This window comes from Camarhynchus parvulus, chromosome 5 (assembly GCF_901933205.1).
Source record: "Camarhynchus parvulus chromosome 5, STF_HiC, whole genome shotgun sequence".
Lineage (NCBI taxonomy): Eukaryota > Metazoa > Chordata > Aves > Passeriformes > Thraupidae > Camarhynchus > Camarhynchus parvulus.
In genome coordinates, this window is record NC_044575.1 from 25,304,996 (window position 1) to 25,321,636 (window position 16,641).

Sequence of the window (16,641 nt, forward strand, 5' to 3'; positions counted from 1 at the left end):
AATGCTTTGAAGCCTGCTGGCTAATAGTAAGAGACCTTCAGTCTCTCAGCAGGTTAAAGGACTTAAAAGCACCCTGTCTTGTCTGACATTATTTCTTCATCTGCCTTTTCCGTGCCACTGCTGTGCGCAAGGCCTGTATAATGAGGTCTTCATTGTTGAGGATGTTGTATTCACCCAGCTGAACCAGGCAGTCATACGCCTTCTCAGTGTACTGAAGGGAGTATGTTGAATATGGGGAACAGCAGCCATAGAGATCAACTTTGCCATCTTCCATCTCTGACTCTGAGCGCTTCTGACCTACGAGGAAGGGGTGAGAAATCACCGCTGAGAGAAATCACCCTGGTCATAAGCAAGCAAACTCTTAACAGAGGAAGGAAAGGAGGTGTCTCTCCACAGAGAGAGTTCACAGTGTAAATTACTTGTTTGGCTTTAATTTTTAAAAAACCCAAATAATTCTTATTCAAATTGGCAGCTCAGTCTCTGACTCAAGCGCATACCAGAGTGGCTTCACAGGATGAGGGGAGAAAAAAGGGTGATTATTCTTACATGGGCCTGCAGCCTAGTTCTTAGCTGTACCTGAAGGTACCTACAGTATGTATCTATGGAAGTACACATTAGTAGAAACATCAAAGTTACCTGAAAGCTAATTACCTGCAAGATAACTAGCTTAGGGATGGAAACATCACAGCCCTTGCATCAAATCTCACATGGTTAAAAAAAATAACTTTAAGCAACAGAAACGTTTGATGTACTGAAAAGAATCAACAGTGAAGTTCAAGAGTTGGAGTATTATATATACTCCTTTTAATAGGCTGTCCATGATGTAAAACTTCTTTTTAACCTGTTTGAGTACTTGCCTGGTGCTTTGTATTTTTGGAAGGTATCATTAACTAGCGGGAAAAATAGCAGCACTGGTGCTCCTGGAGTCTCAGCACCATCAAAGAGGTAACATTCCTTCAGCTTTTTCCTGTCTTCTTCACTGAAGTCCACCCTGGGAAAAACGATTCCCTGCTCAGAGCAGTACTTGCAGGTCTGGTCCAAAGCCTGGATCAAGGAACAGAGCAGTACTAAGACTTCAAATAGGATTTTAAGGGTCAGGATTTCCTGAGTCCAGTAATAAAGTAGATATCTTCTAAGTTGCTTGTGCAAAAGCTCTTAACCCCTAATCAAAAGCATTGTGACACTGGACAGAAGTTTTTTGTGATTTTTTTTTTTGTTTTCCTGAGTCTTAGCACAATACAGTTTATCTACAAGAAAAACAAACGAGACTACATGCAGCCTATAAAAGACGCATTGTGCTTCACCATTAAGCTAAAAATGCTAAAGGTTAAGACTTTTAGTAGGACCAATATAAAAAGCACCTAAGTGTTAAAAAATTTATAGGTATACACATATTGAAGAAGACATAAAGACTGTTTCAATTACTCTCACCTGTATCTGGGATCCTGCACTGTAATTTAAATGCAGGATGACGTCCACCTTTCTCTCTGGTTTTAAAAGTGGCATGATGCTTGTATTGATGAAAAATCCAGTATCTACCAGAGACAGGAATTCATCTGATTGTGTCAGCTGGTTAGGAAATGTGTCTAATACAGTATCTGAAAGGAAAAAAATTCTTGCTGTGAGTGGAATACCGCAAAACTTGTTGGCCTGTTTTTCCACCATGTCCACAGAGCCTTAGCTGGTTACAGTCCTTGGAGGAAGGAGATTTGCCATATCCCTTCTCTTCTGCCCTCTCAGCTCCAGTCACATGCAGTTTTGGACCTGCAGTAACAACATTCATGAAGGGGATTTAGCATATCTCCCCACTGATGTGTCTTGGAGGAGAGGAAGGACCTGGTGGCCCAGCCTCCAGAGGTGAGTGCCACCAGCAAACCGCTGACACGTAAATCAACACCACGCCATGCTACGTCCCACAGTATGATCAATCATACATTGATCTAACAGAGATCAATCTGCCCAAACCTGGGGCAGAATCAGCCTCCAACCCCAGTAATGTCAGATTTGGGGGGTTGTTTTGTTCAGCTGCTTTATTCTCTCCCCAGGCCCACAGGTCTTACCTTTCCACCTGCAGAAGTGGGTGTTCTCTAGGTAGTGGTTGTGGATCTGGAGGCCCCTGAGGAAGTTGTGCTCCTGGGCGAGGCAGACGCGGTCGGTGAGGGCGGCGCGCGGGGCGCTGCCCAGGGGCCCGGGCGGCGTGGACAGCCGCGTACGCAGCTCCTGTGGCTGCACGGGCAGCGCAGGCTCCTCCTCTGCAGGGAAAAACTGGTAAAGTCCACCTGCCCAGAGCAGGCACAGCCCTCCAGAAGTCAAGGTAAGTAATAAACCCTGATGCTCTGTCTTTTTTAAAGGACCAGCATACATAGGTGACCAAACAAAACAGAAAATGAGAAGCTACTCTCACTAGACAAATACCATTTCTTTACACAGTCTGGCTTGGATAAAGACCCCCAAGATACAGTGTCAAACAGCAATAAAAGTCCACTCCAGACATACACACATTTGTAGAACAGGCTTTGGAAAAGGACATGTATTGAGCTTCTTTTTATTACCGTAGCTCCCACTTGAATCGGTCAAAATCATTTTGCTTTATTAATAATTTATAGATCAGTATTATATTTCTGAACATTTTAATCATCTACCAGCATCAGTGTTGACCCCTGACAGATCACAAGACTGGAGATTTTAAAATTATTTATTTATACTTTGCAGTATGAGACATATAACTCCATTTAACAATAAATACACAGTGAAAAAGAAGTATGGCTGCTTACCTATATTGTCAATATGGTCCCGGGTCCACCTGTGCCAGAAATCTTCTGATGAATGGGACAAATTCCAGATATATAACACATTGAATGAAAATAAACTACTCCACATGCCTGTGAAAGAAAAGAGCTTTCTAATTCAAACATTCACATATTATGAATCTCAAACTGCTATGATGAAACTTGTGAAGTTTGTTTTTTGTCATTTAGTTTTAAAAGCATGGCATGTCATTTTTATTTGGCTCCTGGGTTTTAGACCTTATTTTTGATATCCATTTTTTTGTCTATGTTAGACAAAAAGATCTTTGTGGAGATCTTTGTGAATTAATGGAGATCTTTGTGAATTAATATGGACTTTGTATTTTTAGGAAAAACTCCCAAGTATCATGGAGCTTGTACAAAAAGAAAGAATGAAAGTTTGCAATCCAAGAGATTTTATGTGAAATTATATTGATAAGGGCATAACTACAACATAATCTTACAGCCTCTGCTTTTGTAGGATTCCCTTTTTGAGAATAAGCCTGTTAACACACCAAGGGATCAGTTTTGACCCTGAATTTTTGAGCTTGAAAAGCAATTTCTTTGGTTATCCATTAGGGCACAAGTTCTCACTGTTTCTTTATTCAGGGAGCGCAAATGTGGGACAATCCAGCAGAGACTGAGGTGAAAATAGTACAGTGTCTCCTTCTGCTCAGTCAAGTGGCCAGTCAAAGAGAAGTTTGCTTGTGAAGTCAGTCACAAGTTGACAGCTTGTCTATTTGTCAGGAGAACACATAGCCATGCTCTGCTGCAGCCAACAGCAAAAATATTTTGAGGATGGCTGTGTTGTTTTCCCCCCAGCCTTGCCCAGGCAGCGTGCAAACTGGAGCCAGGGACATGTGGCCTGCTCCTCTGGAGCTGGAGGGCCTGGCAAGCTCAAACACACCCTGATGCAGAGAATCAGCCTGAAGTCTCATGTAAAATGTTTATAGGGAGCATACAAAACACTGACTACCCGTGAGACAGGCAATAGGCTCGGAAGTTCACCCTTCTGGGGTAGCATGGGCTGAACCATGGATTCACAGGGACCTCAATTTTATTGTTGTACTGGAAGCCATACTATATTTTAATTCAAAACTAGGCTTAATATTGTAAATAACTGCTATAAATAACTGACTGTCCCTCTGAATTTTCTTCTTTATTGTAAACTGAATCCATTATAGTAAGTATTAATTTGGCAAAAATATATTTATCCTCTCTGGTGAAACTGCCATCTTAGTCCTCCATCAATATTTTATTAGAGTGTAGTTTATATAGCTCACATTAAAAAAAAGAAAAAAACAACAACAACAACAAAAAAAAAACCCCAAAACCAAAACCCCCAAAACAAAACAAGCAATAAAATAATTTGTTGTTTTTAATAGCTTACCTTCCAAGAAGCAGATCCTGGATTCAGGGACCTTCTTCATCAATCGTCCCATGAAGAACTCACTGCCAAAATCCTCGGTGCGAACAAAAACTCCATATTTTTGCAATCCTACCTCATATGGGGTGAACTCCACCCATTCTGTAAAAAAGAACCCAGAGAAGAGAACAATGTTTTATTACATCCCTCAAAATAATTTTTGAGTCTAATAATAGCAATGAGTTATAAGCATGCTACAACCGAAAACTCATGAACATGGAAAGGCTTTGGAATAGTTTTGAGTCTGTTGCATAGACAGTCAAACTTTTACCTGACCACAAGGGTATTATATGAATATACATCAGCTAAAATTCTGGTCTTCAAATAAGGGAGGGGTTTTAGGCTGTCTTTAAAGACTGTTCCATTATTTACCACCCTAAATATAAAGACTCATCATTACCTTTGAAATCCAGAGTGCTGTAGTTGTTCTTGACATTGACTGCAGTGTAGATAGGAAGTGGGTTCTGACCACGATCAATGGCCTGTTGCTGATCAGAGAGTCTGTGGTTGTCTTTCTGTGATTCCAGAAATACAGTTACACTGAGACAAAAATTAGCATGGCAATATTCTCTGCATCTAAGCTTGCAGGGCAGGAAAATTCCTGCCTCTAATGTATGATGTGTGCTCAGCTTATCTTCTGAAATGTTCCATGTTTTTCAAAATTTCCACAGACATTCTGCTACTGAAATAGCTGCACCCATCCAATCTGATGCCAGATAATTTGATGATAGATTAGGATGAAAATGGAAAGGAATAACAAAGAGTAGAAAGCAATGTTTTGATATAAAACACGTTATTGCATTGTGCTGCAGCTTTATGGAAGACCTCACAGCTTTCAAATGTCTGCAGGTCCTTTTGTTAACACCTCTCATAGGCATGCCTAATATCTGCAATTTTGTTATTTCTAAACAAGTAACTTGCAGAATATGAAAAACAATTCTTAAACTGTAATACTGTTTCAAAATGTTAGTCTTGAAATGTTGGACTTTTCTCAGAAAAACATATTCAAAATTTCACAAGTAAGAATGCTGATTTCCACCATGGATGAGGATCTACAAGGCTGGCATCAAATGTTTTGGGAATGGCTGTGCATTTGCTTTCACAGTCTCGTAAGAAACTGCTTTTCTCAGAGCCAACAGAAAAATATCTTCCTCAGAAATAAATTTTCAGAAAATGGTAAGCCACAGTAAATGCTGCTTTATGATATACTGTACCCCTTCATGCAAAAAAGATTCCAGGACAAGCCCCCAGAGATCTATAAAAGACGTTTTGCGGCCCTCTCTTTTCCGCTGGCACAGCTGCTTTTTGTAATACTTCAAATATTCCAACGAAAAGGAATTTATTTTGCATTTTGTCATATGTTTTCGAGCCTCAGTGATTTGCTTGTCGAGATCCTTTCGTGACCAGTCAGCATCTCTGTACAAGTTTGACATGGTCCTAGGAAGAGAAATACATGTTGAAGAGGGATAAAAAGCACACCAAGGCTTGAGGTAGGCAATAGCTACATTTAATGTTTCTGGTTTAAGTTCTTGATTAATGCTTCCTTTCTTCAATTCCCTATGAAACTGTCATGTTCGCTTTGAAGTCACAGTCATTACTCCTTTCAAAACAGCTTGAACAATTTTCCATAGACCATTCTTAGAAAAATGCTTGTTTCCATATAGTTGCAAATTATGTGACTTTCCTCCATGAAAAGACTTTATTCTGTCAATTTTGGAAGAAGATTAAGAAGTAGGACTGCTGAGTAGTTGTTTTAGGTAAACTACTGTACATAAGCCCCAGCCTCCTTCAGCACTTTGGTGTCATGAAGGAGACTCCAGCCAAGGGCTGCCCAGTGCCACTCACCATGTGGTACCAGACAAGCCAGTCAGGTAGGTCGCACAGTCCAAGATATTGAGCTTCTTGAGCCCCCTGAGGCTGCCATAGAGTGCGGTCAAGGATCTCATCCCTCCTCCTGTGGTCATGATGGCCACCACCGGGCTCTGTGCAACACAGGGACAGAAAGGGCCAGCATCACACAGTGGCTGTACCTGACCACAGAGTGATACATAAAGCCTGGCACCACCACCTGTGCCCAGCCACAGACTCCTTTCTAAATTATTTCTACTGAAATATAACCTACCATTTATTTTATAAAAGAGAACAGGAATAGAAACAATGACCACTAGATATCTGACACTTGTCTCCAATGTGTTCAACAGAGATGTTTGGTATGAAACAAAAAAATGCATTAATTCAAACCAGAAGAAACAGTAAGAGAGAAAAAAATCAATTGAAAAACAGGAATTAAAAAGAAAACTCACAGAGAGCTGAAGAGAGGAGGGACTATCAATAAGGATAGCAATAGTAAGGAGTGTGGAAGAAGCCATTCCTATATAAGGAATATATGGTCTGGCTTCCAAGAAAGATGTAGCAGGAAAAGGGTTAAACTCAGGATAGCAACTGCAAAGGACACAAACAGCAGAGTGAATTTAGAGGCATGGGGTCGTATTGGAGGTATATATAAGTTTTACGATGAGGAAAGATAGAGAAACTTTTAACTGTGAAGAAAAAGAGGTTGTATTACGCCATTAAGTTCTCACTGCTAAGCACCGGTGAGATGTTTTAAATATTTTCCCTACAGACCTCATGGTCCAGCAGATCCTGTTCCAGCTGCAGAACCTTCTTCAGAGCAGGAATAACATAATTCTTCCTTTTGCAGAGAAAGTCTTGCTCCTGTATGCAGAGGTCAAATCCTAAACGCACATCAAGGTGGTCTGGGCTGAAGCAGAGATCAGGAAAAAAAAATTCCATTTTAGTGTTGGTAGACAAACTAAGAGTTTCCAATGCAATGAAATGAACCTGATGCAAAAAATAGTACATTTACAGGAGGTCCCTTTCCTACACTCCCAAGCAAGTATACAATGCTGCATGAAAGAAGGATAGAAAAAAGGACTGATAAATTTCTAAGCAGCTATCAAAATAAAACCTAAGGAAAGACATTTCTGCAGCTGATTTCTGAGATACCTGCTGTCTGGATTCTCTCATATTTTAGTGAACTAAGAGCTATAGGAAAAACTTCTTGTACTTTCTTGAATTAGGGAGAAATGGTTCCTGCTTCATAATCAATGCCACATGATCAGCTGCACTCTAGCCCAGTGTAAAAGGTAAAAGACTGTGCTGACCATAACACTGGATAGTATAATTGACTTGAAATATTATTTTTTCTATTTTATGCATATTTTTTCATTATTCATGTCTCAGTATGGGTTATCTAGATGTATTACACTACACTACATGCAGTTGCTTCCAGCTCATGTGAATGTCACATCACCTGGTCACACCACCTACAGTCCTCCTGTGCCTCCTCCCCAGTAAAGAGCCTAGGGTGAGGTGAGTTCAGCTTAGTAAAAGTTAACCTCCAAGAGTGGCCAAGTCTCTTACCAGTCTTCTGCCTTCGCATATAAACCGAATCTTTTATCCTGGAAAGCAAGAATGTGAACAATGTGAGTGCTGACAACCTGCTTCCTCCCTGCAGCCTGAGGAGGAATTTTATCTTGTGCTATCCTAGCAATGTGGGTACAAATCAGGTGCTCTGAATAATCAGGAGATCAAATAATCCAGCAGCCTATGCAAATTGACTGCAGTGTTTTACTGAAAGGGAAGCTGTTGAAAAATGTTTAATGTTGTGCAGTAAATGTAACATCTGAGGATAACTGCTGTTTACAGAGTCATGATAATGTATACTTTACCCATCTCTACTAACAGTACCTCTTAGGCAGCCAGCCAGGACTATGATTCTACACAGCAGTATTTGTTCCCCTCTTTCTGTGGCTTATACTCCACAACAGTCATGATCCTTTCATTCTACATGGATTTTTTAACCATGAATCTCAAAGTGTTTTGTAAAGCATCGTCAGCATCAGCAGGAGTCTGACGCTGCCTCAGTCAGTTCAGGTGCCCTGCTGGTGTGTGAGAAGGGGAAGAGCAGAACTTCAACATTCACGTGAAGTAATATCAGGATGGAGTAGCAAGATGCCCCACCTCTATTCAAACAGAACAAGGTACAACCTGGCCTAATTGCTGAAAGACCCACCACTGTTAGGCTGTGGTATTTTGTCTGCAGGCTTTCATTGTTAGAAAGTACCATGGTAATCATTAGGGGGATGCAGATTTCCATATCCAGGTTTCTCAGCCTCTCCCACTAAAAAAGCAGGCACTCACCTCTGCTAAGATTATGTTTTTTCCACTTGGAATGGAATGAAGTTCCATATTTGGAGAGCCTGTATCATACACACATGAGTGCTGAAAAAATACAAATAAACCCAGGTTTATATTGTAAGGAATGTTACTCTCTGCCCACAATGCAAATTAGCGTTGTCTATTTATGGTGTCTAATATTTTACATGCCATTATTATGTTCTTTAAAGCTCAGTTGTAACATACTGAGGAGGGAGGTCCTTTCTTCCCTGGTAGTGTAACATCCAGCATTGGCTGCTTGTATCTGGCATAGTGGAATTTGGCAGGAGAGGAGGAGCTGAAGAGCAGATTTGATCCCAGCACAATGTCCTGGGTGCCCTCATAAGAGCCCTGCACTTTAAAGGAGAATTCTTTTTCTAAGGAAATGACAAAAAAGCAGACACAGATTAGTTTTCTCATCAAAACTGGCAACAAAAATTCATACAGCATCTACCACAAGGCTCTTCTCATGTTTTGGATTTGTTGGGGCTTTTTAATTCTTACATGCATCCAATTGTGCTCATAATATTAGCATATCAGTTAAAAATAGCTGATGGAGAAATAACCTTACTTGATTTCTTCCCTTTTTTCTTCTTTTTCTTCTCAACCACCTGAACTTCTAAGCAGCAGATTTTGCGAGACTGTAAGACATGAACAGTGAAATACATCATGACAGTGAATTTTCCAATATGACATTCTGTTTCCTAGTCTAAACAGGACACAATCAGGGCAAGGCAGGAGTGCAGTGTGGATGAACAGGGCTTGCAGAAGGGAGAAGATGAGGACAAAGTGAAAAACAGTACTTTCAGGACCCCAAGGGATGTGAGGATTGTTTTAAACACAATTCATGAGCAAGCAAAGATAATAAATGAGAAAATGTCAGGGATGGGAAGTCCCTGTGTAAAAAGCATGGTTTTGAATGTGAGAAATTGTAAGTGCATGGGACAGGACAGACCCTCTCACTTCAGCAATATGGGAATTTGGGAGGACTGATGTCTAAGGAAGAATTGACTGCTGCCCTGATATCTCAGACCTAAACCATGTGTTTCCTTTGCAACAGTGAAGAGGTGCTGGCATGGGGGATCTCTATGCTGTTCCAGCTACAGCATCTCCAGAGGTGCCATCCACAAGGATGTGTCATGATGAAGTGGAAAATGGCAATGTTTCAGTGCTGGCTGTCTCAGTCAAGGAGTATGTTGTCCTGATGACCGTGAGTCAAGTGAAACAAGTGTGGCAACAAGACAAGAAAGATGATGAAATACAACACTTACCACTAGCACTCCATTAGTAATGATGGTTTCAGGAGGGCCTGAACTAGGAAACAGAAACACAAATGCATTTACAATAACTCATTAAAATTACAGTATAGTTCATGAACCCCACCCTTCTCCTGCTTTTCCTATTGCATATTTTTACCTGCATATTGGATTTGAAAGAAAAGTCCCAGGAGACTTGTTGTACAAATTTCCGCACTCTACTATGTCAAGGCACAATTGTCATCCTACTGGCTCATCCGGTCCTGGAGCTCAGCAAAAAAAATGCCAGAGGTGCTCTGAGGCCAAACCATGCAGCGATTTTGTGCTGAGTCCCAAGCTAAGGCCAAGGATGGTTTAATGGAATCCACTTTTTTTTTTGTTTTAATCATGCTTCGTTGGACAATGGAACAATAAAGGCACTGGATCAGAAATCCAGTGTATCATTCCATGTTGTGTTTCAAAGGGAGCTGGACCCTCTTGCTGATCTCAAACACAAGCGCATAACAAACCAGCAACATTCTGGTCTTAAATAATGTTCACTACATTAGACAAAGAAAAGGTTTTAGGGTGTCCTCCCTGTTTGCCTGAAGTTCATGGGAGGTAATCCTGGCATTCACCCATTTGTCGACACAGCTCATAGCACAGATTCCTTGGGAATGATGCACTCTGAACAATCAGATAAATTATTTCATGCCTCTGAACTGCTGTTTCTTTTTTTTTCCAGGTAATGCTGCATTTCATGTTTACTCACATATTATCCAAGGCAAATCCCACCTCCAACTCCTCTTGTCTCTGGAAAATAAAGAAAGGAAAATTATTTTGGTACTAGTTTACTGGCAATTCCCATAATGCAAGGTCTCATTCTCACAATCTGGGTATGCATGCATTGTTTGTGACCAGCAGAGCATTTAAAACAGAGGCACACACCACCTCAGATCTATGTGTCTTGAGCCTCAAGATTCTCTACTGATAGGAAGCTTGTGGATGGCTGTCATAGCAGTTTTTAACACAGAAATTGTTTGGCCTGCCTGCTTCTGGTGGGGCCTATGGCACAGACCTAGGAAGAGATGTCTCATTCTGACTCTGCCAGCAAAAGGAAAGGAAATGTGCTGAAAGGGAGAGCCAAAGCCTTCTGGTGTCAGGAAGAGAAATGGTGACATGCCAAGCAGTTGTGGACGAGGAAAACCTCTTTGTCTAGCAACAAGTTGAGGGCTTTGGGACAGAGGTAAATGAAAGCTTGGTCTGTGAAGTGGTGAAAAAGAGTACAATCCTTAGGGGAAAGAAAGGACAGGCAAGAGGAAAACAAAAGTGGAGACAGAAGGGATGATGAACAGCAAAGTGAGATCATGCTGTAGGTTACTTAGTCACTCAAATTACCCACTGAATTAAAGACACCAAGAAGTTAATAATATAGGACAAAAAAGTTTACAAAGGCTTGAAGACTGTGAGCTCTAACTGGTGTATCTGTGCAAACACAAAAAGAAAAGGCTTGGATAAGGCACCTATAACCACTCAAAGTGATCAGCTGGGTTACAACTAGCCAAAGTTTTAATTTCACCGGCACTTAGTGAAGTCCACACACTGCTCCTTTGGTATTTTGCAAGGAACAAAATTGTCAAATAAGACATTTAAAGACAAAGAAGTGACGTGTGGAGCTTGGGTGTGTGTAGATAAGGTAATTCCTCAACTGAGTGGCACACAACAGATGAACAAGAAACTGGAAGGGAGCTGGAAAAGGAGAATGATAGACAGAACATACTGGGAGATGGGATGTACAACTTTCAGTCTCCCTGGACATTCAAGATTGGATTATTTCTTGCTGCCAATCTGGGTGGTATGACTTAGACATTATTTAAACACCCATGCCACATTCCATATTTACCAACTAGTCTGGCTTGACATTTAGTTCTGATCACAGTTTTTACTTCCTAATTATTAGGCTAAGTAATAGGTTATGACAAAATGATTAGCTACTGGCATGGACACCCTCCTTGACCTTCGATGGGGACAGGCTCAGCAAAGTGACAATTTTGCCAATACACCTGAAATTTGTGAGCCTCTGTGGCCAGCACCAAACCCTTCAGTGTGCCTACAGATCCAGAAGTAAAGAGGTTTTCCCACGTCAGAGTGAAAACCAACTTATTTTTATATGGCTAGGCAGCTGGTACACAGCAAAGAAAAAAGGCAAAATTTTACAAATAACATTTTAAAGAGAGAAGCTAACAAACACATTCTTGCCAAGCTATTTAATTTCTAATTTCAGACCTCACCTGTGAATCACACTTGAAGTGCATGAAGACTTCCTCTCCCAGGGAAAGTTTGGCTATGTCAAAGTACACTGTGAAGAGGTGGTCATCCTGAGTAACCACATCCTTATCATAGAGTGCCAGCTCCAGCACATTCTGGGAAAGGAAGGAAAGGACTTTAGAAATATGTCAGGTTTTATTTGAAACAAGAGATCCTGAGGACAACTGTTTTAGTCAGCTGTTGTGAGAAGTGGGAGGACATAAAGAACAAGAAGGGAAGGAAGTAGAGAGGAAGGCAAGTCCATGTCAGCACCTATGAGGTGGAATCAGAGGAAATCACAGACATTTCAAATGCCATATTCTACCTATGGCTGAGAGAGACAATCGTCTTTCACAGCATGGAAAACCATCACGAGGTATGAGTTATTCTCACATCTTTCTGCATCTTTCCTTGCCTCTTGAGAAAATTGATTATGTCCCTTTGCAAAAGGATAAAACCTCTCAGTAGCTCCCTTGGTCAGCTACCAGAAAAGTCCCAGTTCAGTACCTTGACTTGACTCTGGATCCTGAAGTAGAAGATTTCATTCCAGACTGGATCTTTGCAATTCTTGACGGCTTTAGTCTGAAATTTGTCATTTGAAGCAGTTGGAAGCCACAGGCTCACGTAGCAATCAGTTTGGCTCACTGTATTGAAAACAGAAACATATTTAAAATGAGCATTTGCTCTACAAGAAAGAATTAATTGAAGAGTATGAAGTTCTGTTTTCAAAGAGAGACACTATGATAAAAAATGACATATTTGTTCAACATAAACAATACAATTTAGGTAGGAGGAATGGAGAAAAAGGAAGGGTGACATGACTCTTCTCTAAATAAATGTGATTAGAAATATTAAAAATACATTAAACACAAATGGTTTTCTCCTCCTTCTATGTCATCAAACAATAAATTTAGCCAAGGATAAAAAAATCCAGGACAAATGCAGCAAGCATTAAGGAAACAAAGTGATATCTTCTCATTTAGCCAAACAGAACATTAAGAAAAAGCTTTCTGATTTCTGCATAAGTAAAGATACAATCCTCTATTATATTTTGGTTCCAGGCCAGCAGAAGCCAGAGGAGCTACAAAATGTAACAACACCTGATGGGCTTTTATCTGGGAATGCTGGCACGCAGAGAATTAGCGTATGGTAGTTTGGATTACTTAGCATTGAGAAAACTTTGAATACAAGCTAAATTTGAGACAAGTCTTATCATCTTTCAGTATTTACTCAATGCAACCATTTTGTGTTCTTTGTCACATAAATATACTTCAGAGGAAAACATGGGAGATCTTTCCACATTTTTTTGATTTCAACAGATTGCAGAGCTTTTACTGCTCCTTTTGGGGACACAGAGAAATGTGTGTGATAGGCACAGCTGTGACCTAATGAAGTTACCACAGCTCAGAAGAAGGGCTGATGCAAAGAAGAGCAGCACACTCTGTGTTCACTGCTGGAACCAGCACACCAACAACAGAACTGCCTCCATTCAAGGAAGAAATCTAGAAAGCACCTTTTCTTGGAGCAGGAATAGCTATTAGCCCACAGAGGTGAGAGGACCTCCATGAGCTCCTCTATAGAGCACTACAGATACTTACACACATCTGCCTGGTGGATATTTCTCGCTCTTATGACTCTTACAGTCAGTAAGTAACACAGAGAGGATTCTATCTGCAGGAAAAAAAACAAACATACAAAAGACAGGAATGAATGCTAAAGTGAGATAGCATATTTAGAAGACAGAAGTGATAAAGAGAGATAAACTCCCAACTCAGGAACCATTTAGTTGAATTTTCTATTTGTTTATGAAATGGCCAATACATTTGTTTTCCTGCTAACATCTAAATCAAGTACTAGACTGAAAAACTTCTTTTCTTCTGTAGCACGATATGAGGATTTACCTCATTAGAACATTTATTTGTTTCTTATCTAAAATCTGGCTGCACAAAGTGCTAAGATTCAGTCCCAGCTTGGGAGAGGATTTATTCTTTAAATTGAGGTAGAAAATGAAGACACACCGTAGATCTTCTTCAAGTGATAGAACTATTATTGTGGTGATTACCTTCTATCCAGTCATTACATATATTCAGTCTCCTGGGCTATGAGATATGATTTTCTCATATTCCTGCTCTTTTAAATGTACAGTACTCTGCAGAGTTCAATGCTGACCTCTGATCCCCAAACTGATTTTAAGATCTGAGAAAGAGATTGCTGCTTTGCACTTCCACCATGCTACTCACTATGCATGGGTTTTGCATTTTCAGGGATATAGCAGCCCTCTTGAGCTAAAGTCACCTCTGACTTCTTGTGAGAAATTTCTCTCTAGTTTTGAAGTATGTAAACTCTTCACATCTCGAGCTTCTTTGCACTGTTTTGCCTAAGAAGTGTAAACAGTGTTTCACACCTGATAAGAAACTCCTGTTTTTTCTTGCGGCTTCCCTCTTTCATATTAGACCATGTTTCTGACCTCATGCATGACTTCTGAGCCTCTTACATTGCTGTTCTGATCTCAAATTGGAGATATGAGTTCATATCTCCTCTCCCTTTACCATAAAATAAACAAATAAATACTTCCCAGATGACTTATTATTTCTACTGTCACAGAGAGGGGGGAAAAAACACAACATACTGGAATATAAATTCACAGGAAAATTTTGCTCCAAAAGACCTGAAAGACAGCACAGGGCCGTGGACAGGTAAAGACTTCACCTACACTGCAAAATGACTATAAAAGACCATTGCCAGCCCTGAAGCAGCATTTGCATGACACTAACCTCATCAGACCCAATGAGAAAGAAGTGTGACACTGGCAGTGCTGAAAGGAGAGCAAGACTTTGAGTTGGACTGTCTGAGCAGAACAATTTGGTATGTGATCTGTTAATAATGTCCATTCACAAAAAGGGAAGGGCATCAGTGTTCACAGGCTTAATGGAATATACATCCATGTGAAGTCTCTCCAAATGTTTAACCTGAGCGTATCAATGCAGGCAACCAGGGTTAATGAATACAATGATGTTGAGACTGGGGGCAGTCAGAGAGTAGTCTAATGAAGAAACAGTAAAATCAGCCTTCAAGTAACCAAAGCATCCTGCTCTGGGAAAAGGCACCAATAATATTTGTGCTGCGCGCAGCTGCACACCAGGTCCTGGGTGTGCAAATCAAGGGTGTCAAACCACTGCACAGGGTCCCAAGAGTAGCTGTGGATCAGACTACCAAGGGCACTTGAATTCATGTCTACAACCTAACTCCTAAAGGCACAAAAATGAGGCAGGTACAGAAAGTGCTCAGTAATTACAGAACAAATAACTGATGCTGCCAGTGACTGGCTTTGGAGAAGGCAATTCCTGGAAGGGCTCAACTCAGTTTCATGGATCAGATCCCCTGGAGCCTGGATTACCTTCATGGTAATCCCAATGTGTCAAGAAGGCAGTGCAGATTGAATAAAATACTCAGGCATGTGGATGTGCCCTGTCATAACCAAGGAGCCTTGGCTCAGACATCACAGAGCTATAAATAACAAATGACCAAAGTCCTGTCAGCTTTGTGAATTTTGCCAAAAAAATTTGAGGTGTTTGGCATGTTCTGAAACTGCTGCAACCCCTGAAGGGCAGACAGTTGTATTGCAGGGTGTACTTTCTCATATTTGGGTTTTCCATCCAGCTAATCAAGAAAAGGTTGGCTGTTTCTTAAACTGTGAGCACAACACCTGCTGCTCAGCAACTTTACTCATCACAAAACAGAACAAGGAAGATTGCCTAATTATTACTAAATGGCCTCAAACTAGAGAGAGGAAAGGTAAAAATCTTTTCTAGCACACCTTCACATCTAGTCCTCTCATTTCCTAGAGAGATTTCATGTCTGAAGGTTCCTGGAAATCTACTAGTTTTTACTAGAGGCCAGAAGAGGGGTTAATTCAGGAAATCAGGTGTTGAAAATCCACTTTAAGATTCTGCCATACTATTATGAGAATAAATGGCATAATTTCCCAGCTCTTGCTTTCTACACTGGCAGGAAACTTGTCCTTGTGCTTTAGCAAGACACATACAGAGAAAGCCTATTGAAACCTATCCTTTTAAAGATACCAGTCTTGTTTAAACAGACGTTCCCCATGTGCCAAGGACAGGAAGCCACACTAGGAATTTAACATGAAGCAAGACTATATAAGTAGAATGATCAAAGTGATAAGTGGGACAGTGTCTCATGGAGGGAACTGAATGGGTTACAGTAGCTAATTACATTGTTTGGCAGATGCTGAACCCTATCTGCTTTCACCCAGCCTCCACCCATTAGGAAAGTCCCCTTTACAGTTTCCTTTTGAAATTCTCCTTTACCTTTGTAAGAGAAGTCCACTGTTTCCCATCAGGATTCAGCTGCATAGCTCTGTCTCCTTGTTGAGAGGTTTGAGTGAGTAGCTCCTGGAACAAGAAGGGCCAACGTTATCCCTGAAAAAACCATCATTTCTCTTAAAGGCAATCCTCTTTGGGAATGGAGAACTTCAGAGCCACAAGGACAGGGAGCCCATGGTCAGTGCTGGCTGCAGAGCCCTGGCAGGACCGGGGTTTCCTGCGGTGCCCGGCGCCACAGCCTGGGCTGCGCTTGCCTCACTAAGCCTGAGCGGAGGCGTAGCAACCAGGTAAGGCCCGCCCTTCATGACACACGGGGAGGGAAG

General features: G+C 40.9%; 1 protein-coding gene across 1 annotated transcript; it reads right to left on the bottom strand.

Annotated features, from left to right (window-relative positions):
* Nucleotides 1-88: 88 nt before the first annotated feature.
* LOC115903895 (cytosolic phospholipase A2 epsilon-like) lies at nucleotides 89-16,348 on the bottom strand. Its single transcript, XM_030948765.1, has 20 exons — nucleotides 16,304-16,348; nucleotides 13,571-13,643; nucleotides 12,480-12,616; nucleotides 11,957-12,088; nucleotides 10,438-10,478; nucleotides 9,702-9,744; nucleotides 9,002-9,071; nucleotides 8,638-8,807; nucleotides 8,416-8,496; nucleotides 7,636-7,673; nucleotides 6,838-6,973; nucleotides 6,058-6,194; nucleotides 5,427-5,649; nucleotides 4,613-4,727; nucleotides 4,177-4,314; nucleotides 2,775-2,882; nucleotides 2,061-2,252; nucleotides 1,432-1,598; nucleotides 858-1,044; nucleotides 89-297 (listed from the first exon to the last, which is right to left on the bottom strand). Exons 1-20 carry the CDS (start codon nucleotides 16,346-16,348, stop codon nucleotides 89-91), a joined length of 2,442 nt encoding a protein of 813 aa, XP_030804625.1.
* Nucleotides 16,349-16,641: the final 293 nt, after the last annotated feature.

Bases quoted from the DNA above. Each gene is read 5' to 3' on its own strand.
- LOC115903895 (XM_030948765.1), bottom strand. From the start codon at position 16,348: ATGCAGCTGAATCCTGATGGGAAACAGTGGACTTCTCTTACAAAG. The intron at 7,674-8,415 runs GTGAGTGCCTGC...CTTGCTTTCCAG, and splicing joins AAAACATAATCTTAGCAGAG to GATAAAAGATTCGGTTTATA. The intron at 4,315-4,612 runs GTAATGATGAGT...TCTTTTTTACAG, and splicing joins CAGCACTCTGGATTTCAAAG to AATGGGTGGAGTTCACCCCA.